Raw genomic sequence first — 15,676 nt, 5'->3', positions numbered from 1 at the left:
CAGAAAGTCCAGCCTCTTACTATGCTAAAGAGAAAGCTATATTTGAGAGGAATTTAAAAAATCATTTTCATTTTTATGCTTTCAGACCTATAGATATATAGCAATAGACCTATACAAGCAAAAATAGATACAGAACTACTTATGACTTTTGTGGGGTTTTTCTCTTGTCACCCAGGCTGGAGTGCAGTGGTGCAATCGCAGCTCACTGCAACCTCTGCCTCCCAGGCTCAAGCAATCCTCCAGCCACAGCCTCCCAAGTAGCTGGGACTATAGGTGTGAGCCACCACCCCTGACTAATTTTTGTATTTTTTGTAGAGATGGTATTTCACCATGTTACCCAAGCTGGTCTCGAACTCCTGAGCTCAAGGGAACCGCCCACTTCTGTCTTCCAAAGTGCTGGGATTACAGACGTAAGCCACTGCACTCGGCCGTACTACTTAGGACTTTTGTAACCTGTGTTTGCCCTTATTATAACCATCTTTCAAATTCAATTTCAATTTTTTGTATGGAGTTGGTGTTTTATCATATGATGCCCTAAACTTTATTTTCCCAGTACTCTAGTGGTGAAAATTTAATTCCTTTTAATATAGTTTCTATTACAGATAATAGTATACTTAACACCAGCTTTTATATATGCAAATATCTTTTAAAGCATTTCTTTATAAGCTCCTGAAGAGTCCTTTCAAAACCCTGGAAATTAGAACATTTTATTTTAACATAATGGTTCAAAATACTACTACTAATTTACATTCCTAATGTAACCACAGAACCGTTCAATATGCTTTGACTTTGTAACAAAGTGATGAGTTGTTTTTTAGATGCAGTGGATACCCAGGTTGCAAGTCATATAACCTGAGCATGCCCAAATGAACCACGTATGCCTGATTGGTGAACCTGGAGCTGGCCAGAACAGAAAATGTCAACCACATGTGGAACCTAAGTATTCAGATTGAGAAATGAGGACCAAAATGAGAAATGAGAGGTTCCCTGGTTTTTTCCCAGTATAAACTTAAAAGCCAAGGACTCGGCACCACTTCTTTGCATGATCCAATCAGATCATGTGTCGTTGCATTTCCCTATGTCCCTCATAGTTACTCTCTGCCTCCAGACCCCAGCTCGAGGAAACAGATTTGAGTGTTGCAATAAAGCTTTTTCTTTCCTCAAGTGCTAGTGCCATAGTATTGGCTTCTGTGTGCATTGGTGAGCAAGCCCATTGCTCAGTAACACTAACATCACAGTATGAAAGTGCCTGTTTCTACATACATTGAAATAGTGGGCATGGTAGCTAATCTGATAGGCAGAAAATTACCTCTCATCATTGTCTTCATTATAACTCATTTTATTGCCTACCTAGAATTTCATCCTGTGGATGTAACATAATTTTCAGAACTCCATGTTATTCAGAGTGTTCTGATACTCCCTATTGTCAACACTGTGTCGATGGCATCTTTTCAAAGTCTGTGCTCCGCTGAAGGGCACAGTTCCAGGCACAGTTCCTGTGGCTGTTTGGACTGGTGAGCCAAATGTGTCCTCTTGGAACCCACCAAACTGTCATAGAAGAATACTAGTATTGTGATAAAAAGAACCTGGTCCATGTATAAATGTGTGTGCACGCGATTGTGTATGTGCTGGCGTGATTGTGTGTGTGCTTGCAACCACATTTTCCTCTGCTTCCTTCTTTTCCTTCATGGCTTTGCATCTCATTTGCTCTCCCTTCCTAAATTCAGGTTGAGAACAAAAGTTCTCTGAAAAGGAATTTAGAGGAAAGAGACTTTATTCCAGTGAATAGTTTGCAAATCGGAGAGATGTAGCCTTCAGTATAAAATGAAGGTGTGTTCCAGAGAACAAAGGGAAGGTCTTTTTTTTTTTTTTTTTTTTTTTTCTGAGACGGAGTCTCACTCTTTCACCCAGGCTAGAGTGCAGTGGCTCGATCTCCGCTCACTGCAAGCTCTGCCTCCCGGGTTCACGCCATTCTCCTGCCTCAGCCTCCCAAGTAGCTGGGACTACAGGCGCCCTCCACAACGCCTGGCTAATTTTTTTTGTATTTTTAGTAGAGACGGGGTTTCACCGTGTTACCTGACCTCGTGATCCGCCCGCCTTGGCCTCCCAAAGTGCTGGGATTACAGGCGTGAGCCACCGTGCCCGGCCAGGTTTGTCTTTTATGAAGAAAATTCCCACCCAGGGTCCCACTCAGATCAACTTATGCAAATGAAGGATTCCAACTTGCTTAGTTCCGATTGGTTGACATAGGTGAAAGCTTATTGGTTGGTTTAAGCACCATAAAAAGGAACAGGCAGCTATGAAAGTCCCAAAGTTAAGCAGACTTGCAGGTTTTCTGGAAACTCGAAGTAATGTGTGACCTTTAGTCAGCAAATGGCCACTTGGCTCTAATTTGAATTTAGGCCCGGTTAAACACCCAGGATTCATCTTGAAGGACTGGTTCTTTCAGGCTTCACAGGGCCCAGAAGTAAAGGAAGGGAATTGTCAGAATGGCAGTTATTTTTACCATATCCTTATCCACATCCTTCCCTACATTCTGAAGATAAACTTGTACATGGTTAATTGTTGGTGCAAACAGTGTGTACATATGTAGGTTTTTGATAAATATTGCCACACTGACACCCATAAAGGTAGTGCTATTTAGACTCCCTAAGTGAAGTCATGCAAGAAAACACACAGGGGAGTGAAGAAAGTAATAGTAATGACATCCTGTTAGACAGTAAATGCCCTACACTTTGTTGTGGATCCACTCTCAAGGCACTGCCACAGTTGGAACATGTGGAAGTGATCAAATGAAAATCAAATTTTACATGCAAGTAAAACCTGAAGTAACATGTGGGATGGTGTTAGGAGGGGAAAATCCTTGGAGGAACATATGACAAGCAGTCACCAGGGCTGGGATACAGCTACCGTTTTACATGCATTCATGTTTATATAAAACATGTGCATCATGGCCTTTGTATGAAAAAGTTTGGTCACTACTGTGGTACAACAGAAGACCAGGGCAATATCATATTTTTAAATAGCTTTCTTGTAGTATAGTTTATGGACAATAAAATGCATGTATTTGAAGATAGAATTTTGTGATTTTTAGTAAATGTATATAGAGTTGTGCAATGATCTTCATAATTGAGGGTTTAAAAATCTTTTATTTTTGATTTTTGTGGGTACATAATAGGCATATATATTTTGGAGGATACATGAGATATTTTGGTACAGGTAGGGAATGTGTAATAACCACATCATTAAAAATTAGGTATCCATCCCCTCAAGCATTTATCCTTTGTGTTACAAACAATGCAATTATACTTTTTTAGTTATTTTGAAATGCACACTTAAATTATTATTGACTATTGTCCCCCTGTTGTGCTACCAAGTACTAGGTCTTACTCATTCTTTCCAATTTTTTTGTACTCATTAACCATACCCACCTCCCCGCCAGCCTGTCACCACCCTTCCCAGCCTCTAGTAACCATCCTTCTATTCTCTATCTCCATGAGTTCAATTGCATTCATTTTTATCTCCCAGAAATAAGTGAGAACATGCAATGTCCCATCCATATTTTTGCAAATGACTGAATCACTTTCTTCTTGATGGCTGACTAGTACTCCATTGTGTATATGTACCACATTTTCTTTATCCATTCACCTCTTGATGGACACTTAGGTTGCTTCCAAATGTTAGCTAAAGTGAATAGCGCGGCAACAAACATGAGAGTGCAGATGTGTCTTCAATATACTGATTTCCTTTCTTTTGGGTATATACCCAGCAGTGGATTGCGGGTCATATGGAAGTTCAATTTTTAGTTTTTTTGAGGAACTTTCAAACTGTTCTACATAGTGGTTTTACTAACTTACATTCCTACCAACAGTGTAAAAGGGTTCCCTTTTCTCCACATCCTTGCCAGCATTTGTTATTGCCTGTCTTTTGCATATAAGCGATTTTAACTGGGGTGAGATGATATTTTGTTGTAGTTTGGATTGGCATTTCTCTGATGATCAATGAAGTTGAGCACCTTTTCATATGCCTGTTTGCCATTTGTATGTCTTCTTTTGAGAAATGTCTATTCAAATATTTTTCCCACCTTTTAATCAGTTTAGTTATTTTTTGCTATAGAGTTATTTGAGCTCCTTATACATTCTGGTTATTAATCCCTTGTCAAATGGGTAGTCTGCAAATATTTTCTCCCATTCTGTGGGTTTTCTCTTCACTTTGTTGATTGTTTCCTTTGCTGTGCAAAAGCTTTTTAACTTGATGTGATCCCATTTGTCCATTTTTGCTTTGGTTGCCTGTATTGGGGTATTACTCTAGAAATCCTTGCCTAGACCAATGTCCTGGAGAGTTTCCCCAAAGTCTTGTAGTTACATAGTTTGAGGTCTTAGATTTATGCCTTTAACCAATATTAATTTTTGTATATGGCAAGAAGTAGAAGGTCTATTTTCATTCTTCTGCATATGGATTTCCAGATTTCCCAGCACCACTTATTGAAGAGACTGTCTTTTCCTCAGTGTAGGTTCTTTGTTGAAAATGGGTTCACTGTAGGTGTGTGGATTTGTTTCTGGGTTCTTTATTCTATTCTACTGGTCTGTGTGTCTGTTTTTATGCCAGTACCATGCTGTTTTGGTGATATAGCTCTGTAGCATAATTTGAAGTCAGGTATTGTGATTCCTCCAGTTTTGTTCATTTTGCTGAAGATAGCTTTGGGTATTCTGGGTCTTTTGTGATTTTATATGAATTTTAGGATTTTTTTTTCTGTTTCTGTGGAGAATGTCATTGGTATTTTGATAGGGATTGTATTGAATCTGTAGATTGCTTTGAGTAGAATGGACATTTTAACAATATTGATTCTTCCAATCAATGAACATGAAATACTTTTCCATTTTTTGGTGTCATCTTTAATTTCTGTCATCAGTGTTTTATAGTTTTCATTACAGAGGTCTTTCACTTCTTTGGTTAATTCCTGTGTATTTAATTTTATTTATGGCTATTGTAAATGGGATTACTTTTAAATTTATTTTTTAGATTGTTCACTGTTGACTGGCCTATAGAAACGCTACTGATTTTTGTATGTTGATTTTGTATCCTGCAACTATACTGAATTTGTTTATGAGTTCTAATCGTTTTTTGATGGAGTCTAGGTTTTTCCAAATATAAGATCACGTCATCTGCAAACAAGGATAATTTGACTTCTTTTCCAATTTGGATGCCCTTTGTTTCTTTCTCTTGTCTGATTGCTGTAGCTGGGACTTCATAGTTGAGTTTCAGATGTTTTCATCATCCTAAGATTACCCATCCTGCTTGAATGCAGTTAACCCTGTGCCCACCCCCAACCCTAGGCAATCACAGATATGCTTTGTTTCTCCGTGGATTTGCCTGTTTTTGACATTTTACATAAATGAAATCAAAAAATATTGGGTCTTTTGCATCTGGCTTCTTTCACTTTACATAATGTTTTCAGAATCTGTGTTGCAGCATATATCAATACCTCATCCATATTTATTGCTGAATATACCCCATTTTATCCATGTATCAATTGATGAGCATTTGGGTTCTTTCCACTCTTTAGCTATTTTGAATGATGATCCTGTATACATTCAGGTACGAGTTTTTATGTAGACATATTTCTTTTGGCTATGTACCTAGGAGTGGAATTGCTGTGTCATATGGTAATTCCCTGTTAACCATTTGAGGTATGGCCAGAGTATTTTCATAAGCCTGATTTCATAAGTACAGGCTTAACTTGTTTTTCTCATTATTAGACTGAGGTTGTGGGTTTTCAGAAGGAATACCACAGAGATGAATTGCCCTTTTTATCACACCATATATGGGTTTACATGCTACCCATATGATATCAATGGTGATGTTAACCTTCATCACTTGGTTAAGGTACTGTTTGCCAAATTTCTCCAGTGTGTGGTAACTATTTCACATTCCTATACTCTTTTCTGTAGAAGTAAGTCACTAAGCCCTGTTCTTAGGAGGTAGAGGACAGAATTAAACTTCACCTCATGAACTGTGGGGTAGCCATATATATATTATTTAGAATTATTTGATTGAGACAATTTGTCTTCTCTGATCCATTTCTTTTTCAATTGAAACACTTATTTATATCAGTATGGAATTATGTACACTTATCATATAGTTGGGATAGTTTACCAAATGGAAACATTCCAAAAGGAATTCCAGCATTATGATTTGTGTGGTGCAGTAGAATTCTGACCTAATCAGGAGATTGCAGGAGTTCCCTCTCTCTACTATTATATTTCACCACCGTTATATTACCTAATTATGGCATATTAAACAATCAGACAATGCTTTTAGGCAATATATTTAACCATGACAAATTTTGAAACAACATTTTAATTTCAGGTGATTACATTGTATACTTAGTAATTCCTTCAGAAAGAAATAAAACAATAAACAGAATTTAAGTGATCATAAAAATATTGCTAACATGCAGTAAATCTATTTGCAACATTCCTTTTATTGAAGCAATATTATGGGATATGTTGGGGAAATGTTGTACTTCAATTGACAGCACAGTTCCTGTAGCACAGCCTTCACATTATCTGACTGACTCTATGGAAGCTATTTTACAATGCTAGCTTTTAGGTAAATATAGCATTGCCATAAAATCTTTGTCTATACAAAAGCAACTGAATTTTGGCATTGCAGGTGAAGCTTTGTCTCCAGATAGATGTTCATTTCAACAGTCTTGATCTATAAATGGGACAAAGGCGTGGCTGTTGGTTTTGATGGGGTTCATTTCAGTGGAGGGGTGCGGTAACAAAGCACCATTAGATGAGGAATGAGGACTGAGGTGGAGGGAGGTATAAAGGGATGAGTTGAGTATTGAGAATTCTTCATAGAACTTTGGTTGCAATGGGAGAATATATGTAAAGAGAACAGTAACTAGGGTTGTAGAGAGGGGTCCAGGGTTTTTAAATTATGTTTTGAAATTATCAATGATAAGAGGCTCTCTCAGGATGGAAATATTAATGAGAAGGAGCCATCTCTTCTTAGGTCTAGAAACTGAGTTCACCACAACCCCCTTACTTCCTTGTTTCTATTCTGGGGAAGTCTAAAGCTTAACCAGAAGGATGGTGTCATTTGACCTTAATGCCTGTTAACTATGGGGATGGATGGATGGATGGATGGATGGACAGACGGATGAATGGATGGACAGATGAATGGATAGATGCACGATGTGTCAAACAGGTACTGGTATTTTATCTTCTAGCACCGAGCTCCTCACACAGGTGACTGAACCCATGGTTTTGGTATCTGAGAAGATACAGCTTCTCCAGTCTCTGTAACTGATGTCAGGAAGATAGGAGCACTCAGCTTCAGTGTTCAGAAGCAGATTTAGGCCGACTGCCATACCTTACATCCTGGAGGGATCCACCCTGACTTGAGCAGGTGAGATCATGGAAAGACTTGCTTTCCATCACAGGGACAGTATTACAGCCTGCTCAGAAGCATGTTGTGGTCCAGCTCTTGTGTCATTTAAAAAGACTCCAGCTCTTCTCTAATACTGAATTCAACTAATATCACAGAGAGATGTTCTTAATCTTCTAGACAAACACACTGCCATCAGTATCCCCCAGAGGCCACAAACACACCCTGGAACCATAATGCCACCAGTAGCTCTAGGAGAACTTGCAGGCTAATGTGCCTGTTGCTCATTGTTTTTAGGCTACATATGAAAATGGACCAGTTTGCAATAAAAATATAATGCAATGATGATTATCAGAGCATTTTGTATACTAGGGAATTTTTTAAGTTATCTGAACACCAAATTAAATATAATGACAATGAAAGAATTTCCACCTGTCATATCATCAAAGTATAAAAAGAAACCATTCAGGATTCTAGTAAGGTAGGCATGCAGGGAAGTCTACCCTGTTTCATATTGGTGGTGGGGATGTCACTTAGTACAACCTCTTTCCAGGTTGATTTGGTAATTTCTATTAAAGACTGTATGCATCCCCGATCTGCATGTGTTTAGGGCCTGCTCCTTCAAGTATTCACCCTCAGCATGACCCCTGTCCCTCTGAGAGTGCATGTTCTTCTTGACATCAGAGCTGTCTGGAGACTCCAGTTTCTAAAGTACTGGCCCAGATGCACTCCCTTGTCTACAGAGTAGGAAATTTAGGTCTGACAAGGTTCTCTGTCTTTCAGAAGAGAGACAGAACTGGCAGACTGGCTTCAGAGCTGAAGATACAGATTTCATTAGTGACCCAGGTCAGCAGGAAAGCAAGATTTACTTGGTTATGGTGTGATGTGCAGCTCAGCATCACAGTCTGCCTGGGGGTGTATAGGGTGCAGGTCTCTGCTTTTCCACTTAGTGGCAGGATGCTCCCCAGCCAGGCTGCTTAACCTGCAAACATCACTGTTTCTTCAGCTACAGGATGGTGTAGAAATTATATCCTCTACCTCCCAGGAATGTTGTGGGAAATTCATGAGACAGAAAAGTGCCAGCGTTCAGGAAGGGTGAGTCCCCAAGGCTTCCTGAGGCCAGAGATACTGCCCTTCTGCGGTACTTTATGTTATAATCACCCTATGACAATGCACAAGTAAATGGTCATTCAGTTACAAGAGTGCAAGGACTTATATTTACTCAGTTCATCCAATATAGATTATTATAATATTCACAATGTAAATTGGAAAGTAACTACGTGGAAATCAGTTCTTCTTCCTTCCCATCTAAGGTCTCAGAAGTGCTTTCCCAGATGTGATCTCATTAACCTCTATATTGATCTGAGATTTGTTAACCAAAACTGGCCAGTACAGGGGAAATGACTCACCTAAAGTCTTATAATGGGCCTGCCCTGCCATGTTCTATTGCAATGTTTTTCTGCAAAGCCTCATCTTGCGGGGTTACATTATGTATATTTTTCTTTTTCTTTTCATTTTACCAAAAGAGAAAAATATATACCTTTTTATTGTTAAGAAACATTTTCTCAAATAAGTACTTATTTCATTCCTTACTGAAATGGTTTTTTCTTACTGATCCATTGAAACCATGTTGGCTATGTTCAACATAACTAGAGATATCTTTGGCGTTTTCCTCCCTTAGCTTCATATCTTGTAGAACATCTTGTACAAAAAAAGTAGATTTATAGAAAAACATACATATAAATCACGAATTAATCCTCAAATGTAGTAAAATAACATAGCAAAAACTTTATCAAATCCATTTCATGCACAAACTGGACAGATCTGTTATATACAATCTCTATATGCATCTGCAGTGTTTTATAAATTGGTGCTTTGACTTTAAAAGGAGGTTTACAAAAAGCCCCCTCTTGTAATATCAATGACTAAATTATCTCACTATCATTGATTCTCAAATTTACTTGAATTTATACTCATCACTGCCATATCACCATTTTTACAAAGGCAGTAATTTTAAGGAAAAAGTTGCAGTGTGATTATGATATAAGTAACATTCAAAATTTCATGTTACCAAGAGTTGAGCAGAGTACTAATTTCCCGTTTATAAACACACGTCTAAAAAGAAAGCTTCATGCACATCCACATAGAAATTCAAAGTCAAACTGCGTAATGTGTTTTTATTGACAGAAGGCATCACACCATTCCCAAGCAGCATGATTCCCTTGAGAAACTGAAAACTAATTTCTTGAATCTAGAATGCGACTTCCGACTTCTGTCTTCCAGGTGTAACCAGAGTTCTTCCTGGAGCGATTCCAGCTTGTTTCCTTTTGGTGCCTTCCTTAAGAAATTTTGCAGCTGTTTCTGGTGCAGTTTTTGGGTGGGCTCTGGGGTGGGCAGACGATCTCCACTTTGCAGAGGCTGCTCCTTTTGTGGGTGGAGCTGGTGGTGAGGGAGTAGGAGAGGCCTCGCATCATCCTGGCATTCAGGCCCTTAGCCATGGAGAAGGACTTGAGGTGGCTTCTTAAGGCATTGGGGAGCGGGAGCTTGTCCACCAGGTATATGGGTGTGCAGGACACGATGGTGCGGCAGCAGAGGTCTTGCAAGCTCAGTACCTTGCTCGGCCTCCCGAAACAATTCATCCTGTGCCGCAGCAGCACGATCCTGGCCAGCTCCGTGAAAGACTCTATGATGTTGAAATTGCACAGAGGGCTGACCTCAAAGAAGGTCACGCCCAGGCGCTCAGCGTAGGCTTGGGCCTGCTCCCTGGGCACCTGCCTCTTGAATGCCAGATGTAGGCGATTCCCCACCAGGATTTTAGGGACACCAGGGGCATGCTCATCGATCTTCTTAATCCATCGATCCATACCCTCGAAAGACCAGCGGTTTGCAATGTCGTAGACCAGGATCACTCCTTGTGCACCACGAGAGTAGGAGCGGAATATGGTACAAAATCTTCCCTGCCCCGACGTATCCCAGAGCTTCAGCTTCACCCGCTGGCCATCCAGCAGGATGGTGGTCGTCTTGTAGTCAATCCCCCTCAGGTGACGGTATGGGGACTCGGCCGCGCCATCCTGCAGGCTCTCCAGGATCTCACTCTTGCCTACGTCGCTGTCGCCCACCAGCAGGAACTTCAGCAGGAAGTCATAGGCCTGGTCGGGGCTGTCCAGGGTGCTCATGTTGCTGGCCCCGCACTCCCACCTGAGCCAGGCCCACAGGGTTGTGCGCAGAGGTAATGCCGGGCCTGTTTTTCTTGAGAAATTAACATAGAACATAAAAAATGAGATGGGGAAGTCTATGAAATAAAGTGAAATGAGGTGGTGGCTTTGATGGATTTCTTTTACAAACCCAGGAAACTGGTTCAGTGATTGTTTTCCTTTTCCTTACCCAGCACAGAGTAGTGACACAGCAGTTAATTAATCATGGAAACCTATACATTTCCCTTAAAATTTTCATATGATCATTATGGAACCATGCCTTTTGGATTATGTCAAAGGAATCTCCTTTAAAGGAAGGACGGGTATGGGATAGGAAAGGGACTAAGATGTGTTGAGTACCGTAGGTACCCTATACACTGTGTATGACACTTAAAATATTTTGTTCTTTTGCTTTCAGAACAGCTGTCTTTGTTAGCTATGATTGTTTCCATTTTACAAATCAGAAAAGGCAAACTCAGAAATGTTATGTAATTTAAAAAAATATTGCCATTATTATAGAGATCACAGAAATCACAATCCTGATCCAGGGCTCTCCTCATATAATGCACCACACATCCTTTTTACTCTGTGGCCATGCAGGGTTTAGGAGTAAGTGTGAACTGTCTGTGCATGTGATCCTTGACAAGCCACGCATGTTTGCATGGGCACTAATACTTTTCTTGCTGCAGGTGGACATCTCCCATAAATATAAGAGCCAAGATCTCAGAAGAGACATCTAGGACATAGATTTTGCTAGAGTGTCTCATAAATAATATTCACCCAAGAAAGATGTGTTGAAATAACGCATGCATCCATCAGTGAAGGGTTTTAGGTTTAACACATGTACAGCTCCTATAACAAAACAACAAAACTGACAAAATATGTAAATGGTTCACAGGTGAAGAAACACAAATGGCCAGTAATCACAAGAAAAAGCATTCTAGCTCACTAATACATTAAGGAATGCAAATGAAACCATCTAAATATCCTTTTATCACCTATCATCTGACAAAATTTAAATGTAGAAAAAAAAGCGAAAAAGAATTTTTTAAAAATTTGAAAAACGAAAAGGTGAAAAGTGGTTCTGTGTGTGTCTGGGTATGGGGGCGGGATGAGGGACCAAATACATCAAGGAAATGGAAACACACTTATCAGTTATAAATACATTTAAATATTGTAACAACAGGTACAAAGATGGTTAAAGAAATGAGAATGCTCAGACACATATAAGGAAGTTTAAATTATTGAAATCAAGTCCCAAGGGATAGATGTTTACACATGTAATGGAGGAAAAAATGTTCACATGTCCAAAATAGCCAGGTAAGTGGTTATTTGAAATAGCATTGCTGAAATCTTTTTAAAAAGGAAAAAATGAGAAACATTCTAAATACTCATCAATACAGAACAAACATGTGAATAAAGGATAAGAAAAACATTTCTATTTCTCTGTAGGCTTCAGGGCAAATAGAGAAAAAAAAAGCCTTTAGATTAATTCCAGAGTTAGCTGACAATAAGGAGATAATAAAGTTGTCTCCCTGATTTATATAAACTCCCTTAAAGACAGCACCCTGATTGGAATAATGATCATAATTATTGGTACCTTGAACAGCCATTAGGATAAAGGAGATGAAATATAGAATGTATTTGCTTAAAGTAGTTCAGTGCAGGTTACTTTCCTTCTCTTCAACTCACCCGTGGCAAGGCCAACACCTAAGCTTCTGCCTGAGCCCACTCACTACTTAAGGGATCAGCCAACTCATGCGGTCCTATACCCAGTCTCTTGGCATAAAGTGCAGGATTTCACCTCCTCTGTCTTCCTCATCACCCAGAGGGGTTGTGGAGTGGGGGACCCGTGGGGCCACAATAGCAGGGGAGTGGAATCTGACCATTTCTCAAGCCCTGGAAGCCCATCTTCTAAAAGGGGGTGCTTGGGGTCGTTTAGGGAGGGTGAGGGATGAAACCTCATTCCAATCCTGCCACTTACCTGGGAAGGTGACTTAGGCTGTGAAAGCCTGAGCTTGATTATCTGTGAGATAGAACTGACTGTATCATCCTTACAGAGCTGTCCCAAGGAGCAAATGAGAAAACCTGTTGAGAGTATATGGCATGAAGTGGGATTCAATGGCCCTTTAAATGCTGAGACACAGAAGTGGGGGCTGGCTGAGCCTCTGGGCTAAGAAGGCATTGTGAAAAGTCATTTTTCACTGTTTCTACTAATGAGAACACAGACATCCATATAAAGAAAGCAAATCTCTCTCTGATATGCCTTGAGTTCAAAGTTTTAGAGACAGAATGTTCTCTACATTCTTGGATGTTTCATAATCTAATAAAAGCTGTTCAACATCATGCCTCTGAGCAGACCCAAATCCACTTCCCATGTTAGAAAGAAAAAAATGATAGATGTAAAACAAGACTATAAAAACATATGCTCCAGGGCATGAAACACCAAGTAGCACTTACAGGGCTGAAGAAAGGTGACAGAGAGGATAGAGGTCACAGGAGCAGGGTCTGGGCAACTGTGTCCATAGGATCCTAGAGAAGGGAGGACTGAAAAGGAATGGGTGGAGGTCTGGGAAGCCTATACAGGGGCAATGGAGGCTAAATGCCCCACTCTCTGTGAGGGACCTCTCTATAGTGTGCACGGGACAACGTATACTGAGGAGGGAAGAGATAAATCAGTGAATGCCATGTAGATTTGGAGTCCACAGCCAATGGACCAGCTTTAATACACATATATTTTTCAAACAGAACTGGCATCATAGTTTGTCACTCTTTGCAATATGTCCTCATTTTAAAAAAAAAAAAAAATGGAGATAGCTGTGATGCCTCCTGATGGCCAGAACCTGGATCACAGCTTTGAAAGTCTCAGACAAGGGGCCCAGGGAAAGGGAGAGGGATGTTGGAGGTGAGCTACAAAGATCTCAGCCAGAGTTTTCTGGAATTATTCACCTAACGATAGCAATCTCCGTGTATCAGTCATGTTCTGGCATATATGAAACTGAGATTGGTTCCAGCCCCTGTCTGAATTAAAGATAAAACTGCATCTGTGAGTGTGTATTTGAAGTGATACAGCTAGACCTAGACACACACACAAATGTGCACACACACACACACACACACAAATACCCTGTCGATTAAATTCTTTTATTTTCTGTTTTTACCACAAAATAGAATACAATGAATGCTTTTTCAAATTAATAAACATATACACAGTACCTTTGACAATCTGTTCAAAAGTATTTTATCACAGCCATAAAAAAAAAATCATGTCACTTGTAGCAACATAGATGCATCTGGAGGCCATTGTCCTAAGTGAATTAACACAGGAACAGAAAACCAAATACCACATGTTCTCACTTATAAGTGGAAACTAAACATTGGGGACTCATGGACATAAAGATAGCAACAACAAGCCCTGGGGACTACTGGAGGAGGGGGGAGAGGTGGGGCAAGGGTTGAAAAACTATTGGGTACTATGCTCACTACCTAGGTGATGAGATCATTCATATCCCAAACCTTAGCATCCCACAATATACCTATGTAACAAACCTGCACGTGTACCCCCTGGATCTAAAACAAAAACTGAAATTTAAAAGAGAAGAACATTCTGCCTCCTATAATGAAGAAACATCTCAACTAACTTATTTTTTGGAAAACAGCAACATTTTTTCAAAGTTTGGGTACATTTTAAAAATTCACTATGGCTCTTTCTTTCAGGTCCATTTCATTGACTACAGAAAGGCATCAGAATTTTTTTCTTTTTCTTTTTTTGTTTTTTTTTTGGACAGAGTCTCGCTGTGACGTCCAGGCTAGAGTGCAGTGGTGCAATCTCAGCTCACTGCAACCTCCACCTCCCAGGTTCAAGCGATTCTCGTGCCTCAGCGTACTGAGTACCTGGGATTATAGGCATGTGCCACCACACCCGGCTAATTACTGTATTTTTAGTAGAGATGGGGTTTCACCATGTTGGCCAGGCTGGTCTTGAACTCCTGGCCTCATGTGATCCACCCACCTCAGCCTCCCAAAGTGCTGGGATTCCAGGTGTGAGCCACTGCACCCAGCCAGGCATTAGAATTTAACTTTATTGCCTTGAATATTTTAATTAATATTTTATATTTAATCTTAAAGAAGGGGAAATTTTATACCATTGAAGAGACACTTATGCTTACAAGAACTCCTTTTAATAATAAAAGCAGAATTTATTAGTAAAAAAGGGAAAGAAATAGAACATTATCTTCACTTCAGGAGCTTCCTTTATGACCTTACAAGTCATTATTCCCCCAAAAGTAAACTACACTAACTTCTAACGCTAGAGATTTGCCTGTTTATGAACTTTTCATATTTTATATACCTGAAATTATACTTTTTTGTTTCTGCTTTCTTTTGCTTAATATTATCCTTGTGAGATATATCCATGATTTTGCATATGGCAACATTAAAATGAGCATTCTAATTGTGGTAGAGTATTTCATTTTATGAATACTACAAGTTATCTGTTGAATGATATTTGGGTTATGCCCACAGTTTGACTAATATTATAGTACTACTACATACAGATTTGTGGCTGTCTTTAGTGGATATATGTACACGATTCTGTTGAGTATGTCAAAGATTGGAATTGCTGGCTCATAGGTATGCATATAGTTAGCTTTAGTGGATATTGCCAAATGATTTCCCAAAGTGTTTTCACCAATTTACTTTCAGTAATAGTACATAATGGTTCTACTTGCCCCTTATTCTTTTTTTTTTCAGTTCATGGGGTTACTGTAGTATCTCATGACAAGTTTAATTTGCATTGTCCTAAAAACTAAAAACGTTAAGCACCTTTTTATACATGCAGTTGTTGTATGGGATTCTTATATTGTAAAGTGCCTGTTTACTTCTTTTGCTCATTTTCTACTTTTCTCCTTGTTTCCGAAAAATCAAATCACTGTATATATAAAATCTTTCACTCTGTATTTCAATATTTTCTTTCTTAAGAGTATGTTTCTTCTTTCTTAAGAGTCTTTAATTATAATGTAGCTCAGTTTATTATTATTTTTTCCTTTGGGATTAACAGTTTTTTGTCTAGTGATTAAGAAATA

At 39.3% G+C, this 15,676-nt stretch overlaps 2 protein-coding genes across 28 annotated transcripts in view; one reads left to right on the top strand and one right to left on the bottom strand.

The window, feature by feature from the left end:
- Positions 1-15,676, top strand: part of LOC105499779 (uncharacterized) — a 122,232-nt gene that overhangs the window by 77,234 nt on the left and 29,322 nt on the right. For 25 of the 27 annotated variants that reach the window (XR_011618276.1, XR_011618274.1, XR_011618272.1 and 22 more), the window contains one exon: positions 316-3,545. The exons of 1 other annotated variant lie outside the window; for it this stretch is intronic. The gene's annotated coding sequence lies outside the window, so the exon portion shown is untranslated. Of the gene's footprint in view, positions 1-315; positions 3,546-15,676 lie in introns of those variants that run through there. One more of the 27 variants, XR_011618261.1, reaches the window with a different exon arrangement.
- Positions 9,637-14,582, bottom strand: LOC112422911 (ras-related protein Rab-40A-like). The gene has a single exon (XM_071088763.1). It carries the CDS (start codon positions 10,668-10,670, stop codon positions 9,738-9,740), a length of 933 nt encoding a protein of 310 aa, XP_070944864.1. The 5' UTR covers positions 10,671-14,582; the 3' UTR covers positions 9,637-9,737.

Source organism: Macaca nemestrina, chromosome X (genome assembly GCF_043159975.1).
Source record: "Macaca nemestrina isolate mMacNem1 chromosome X, mMacNem.hap1, whole genome shotgun sequence".
Lineage (NCBI taxonomy): Eukaryota > Metazoa > Chordata > Mammalia > Primates > Cercopithecidae > Macaca > Macaca nemestrina.
The sequence above is the reverse complement of the archived record's forward strand: the minus strand, read 5'-3'. Positions and strand labels throughout refer to the sequence as shown.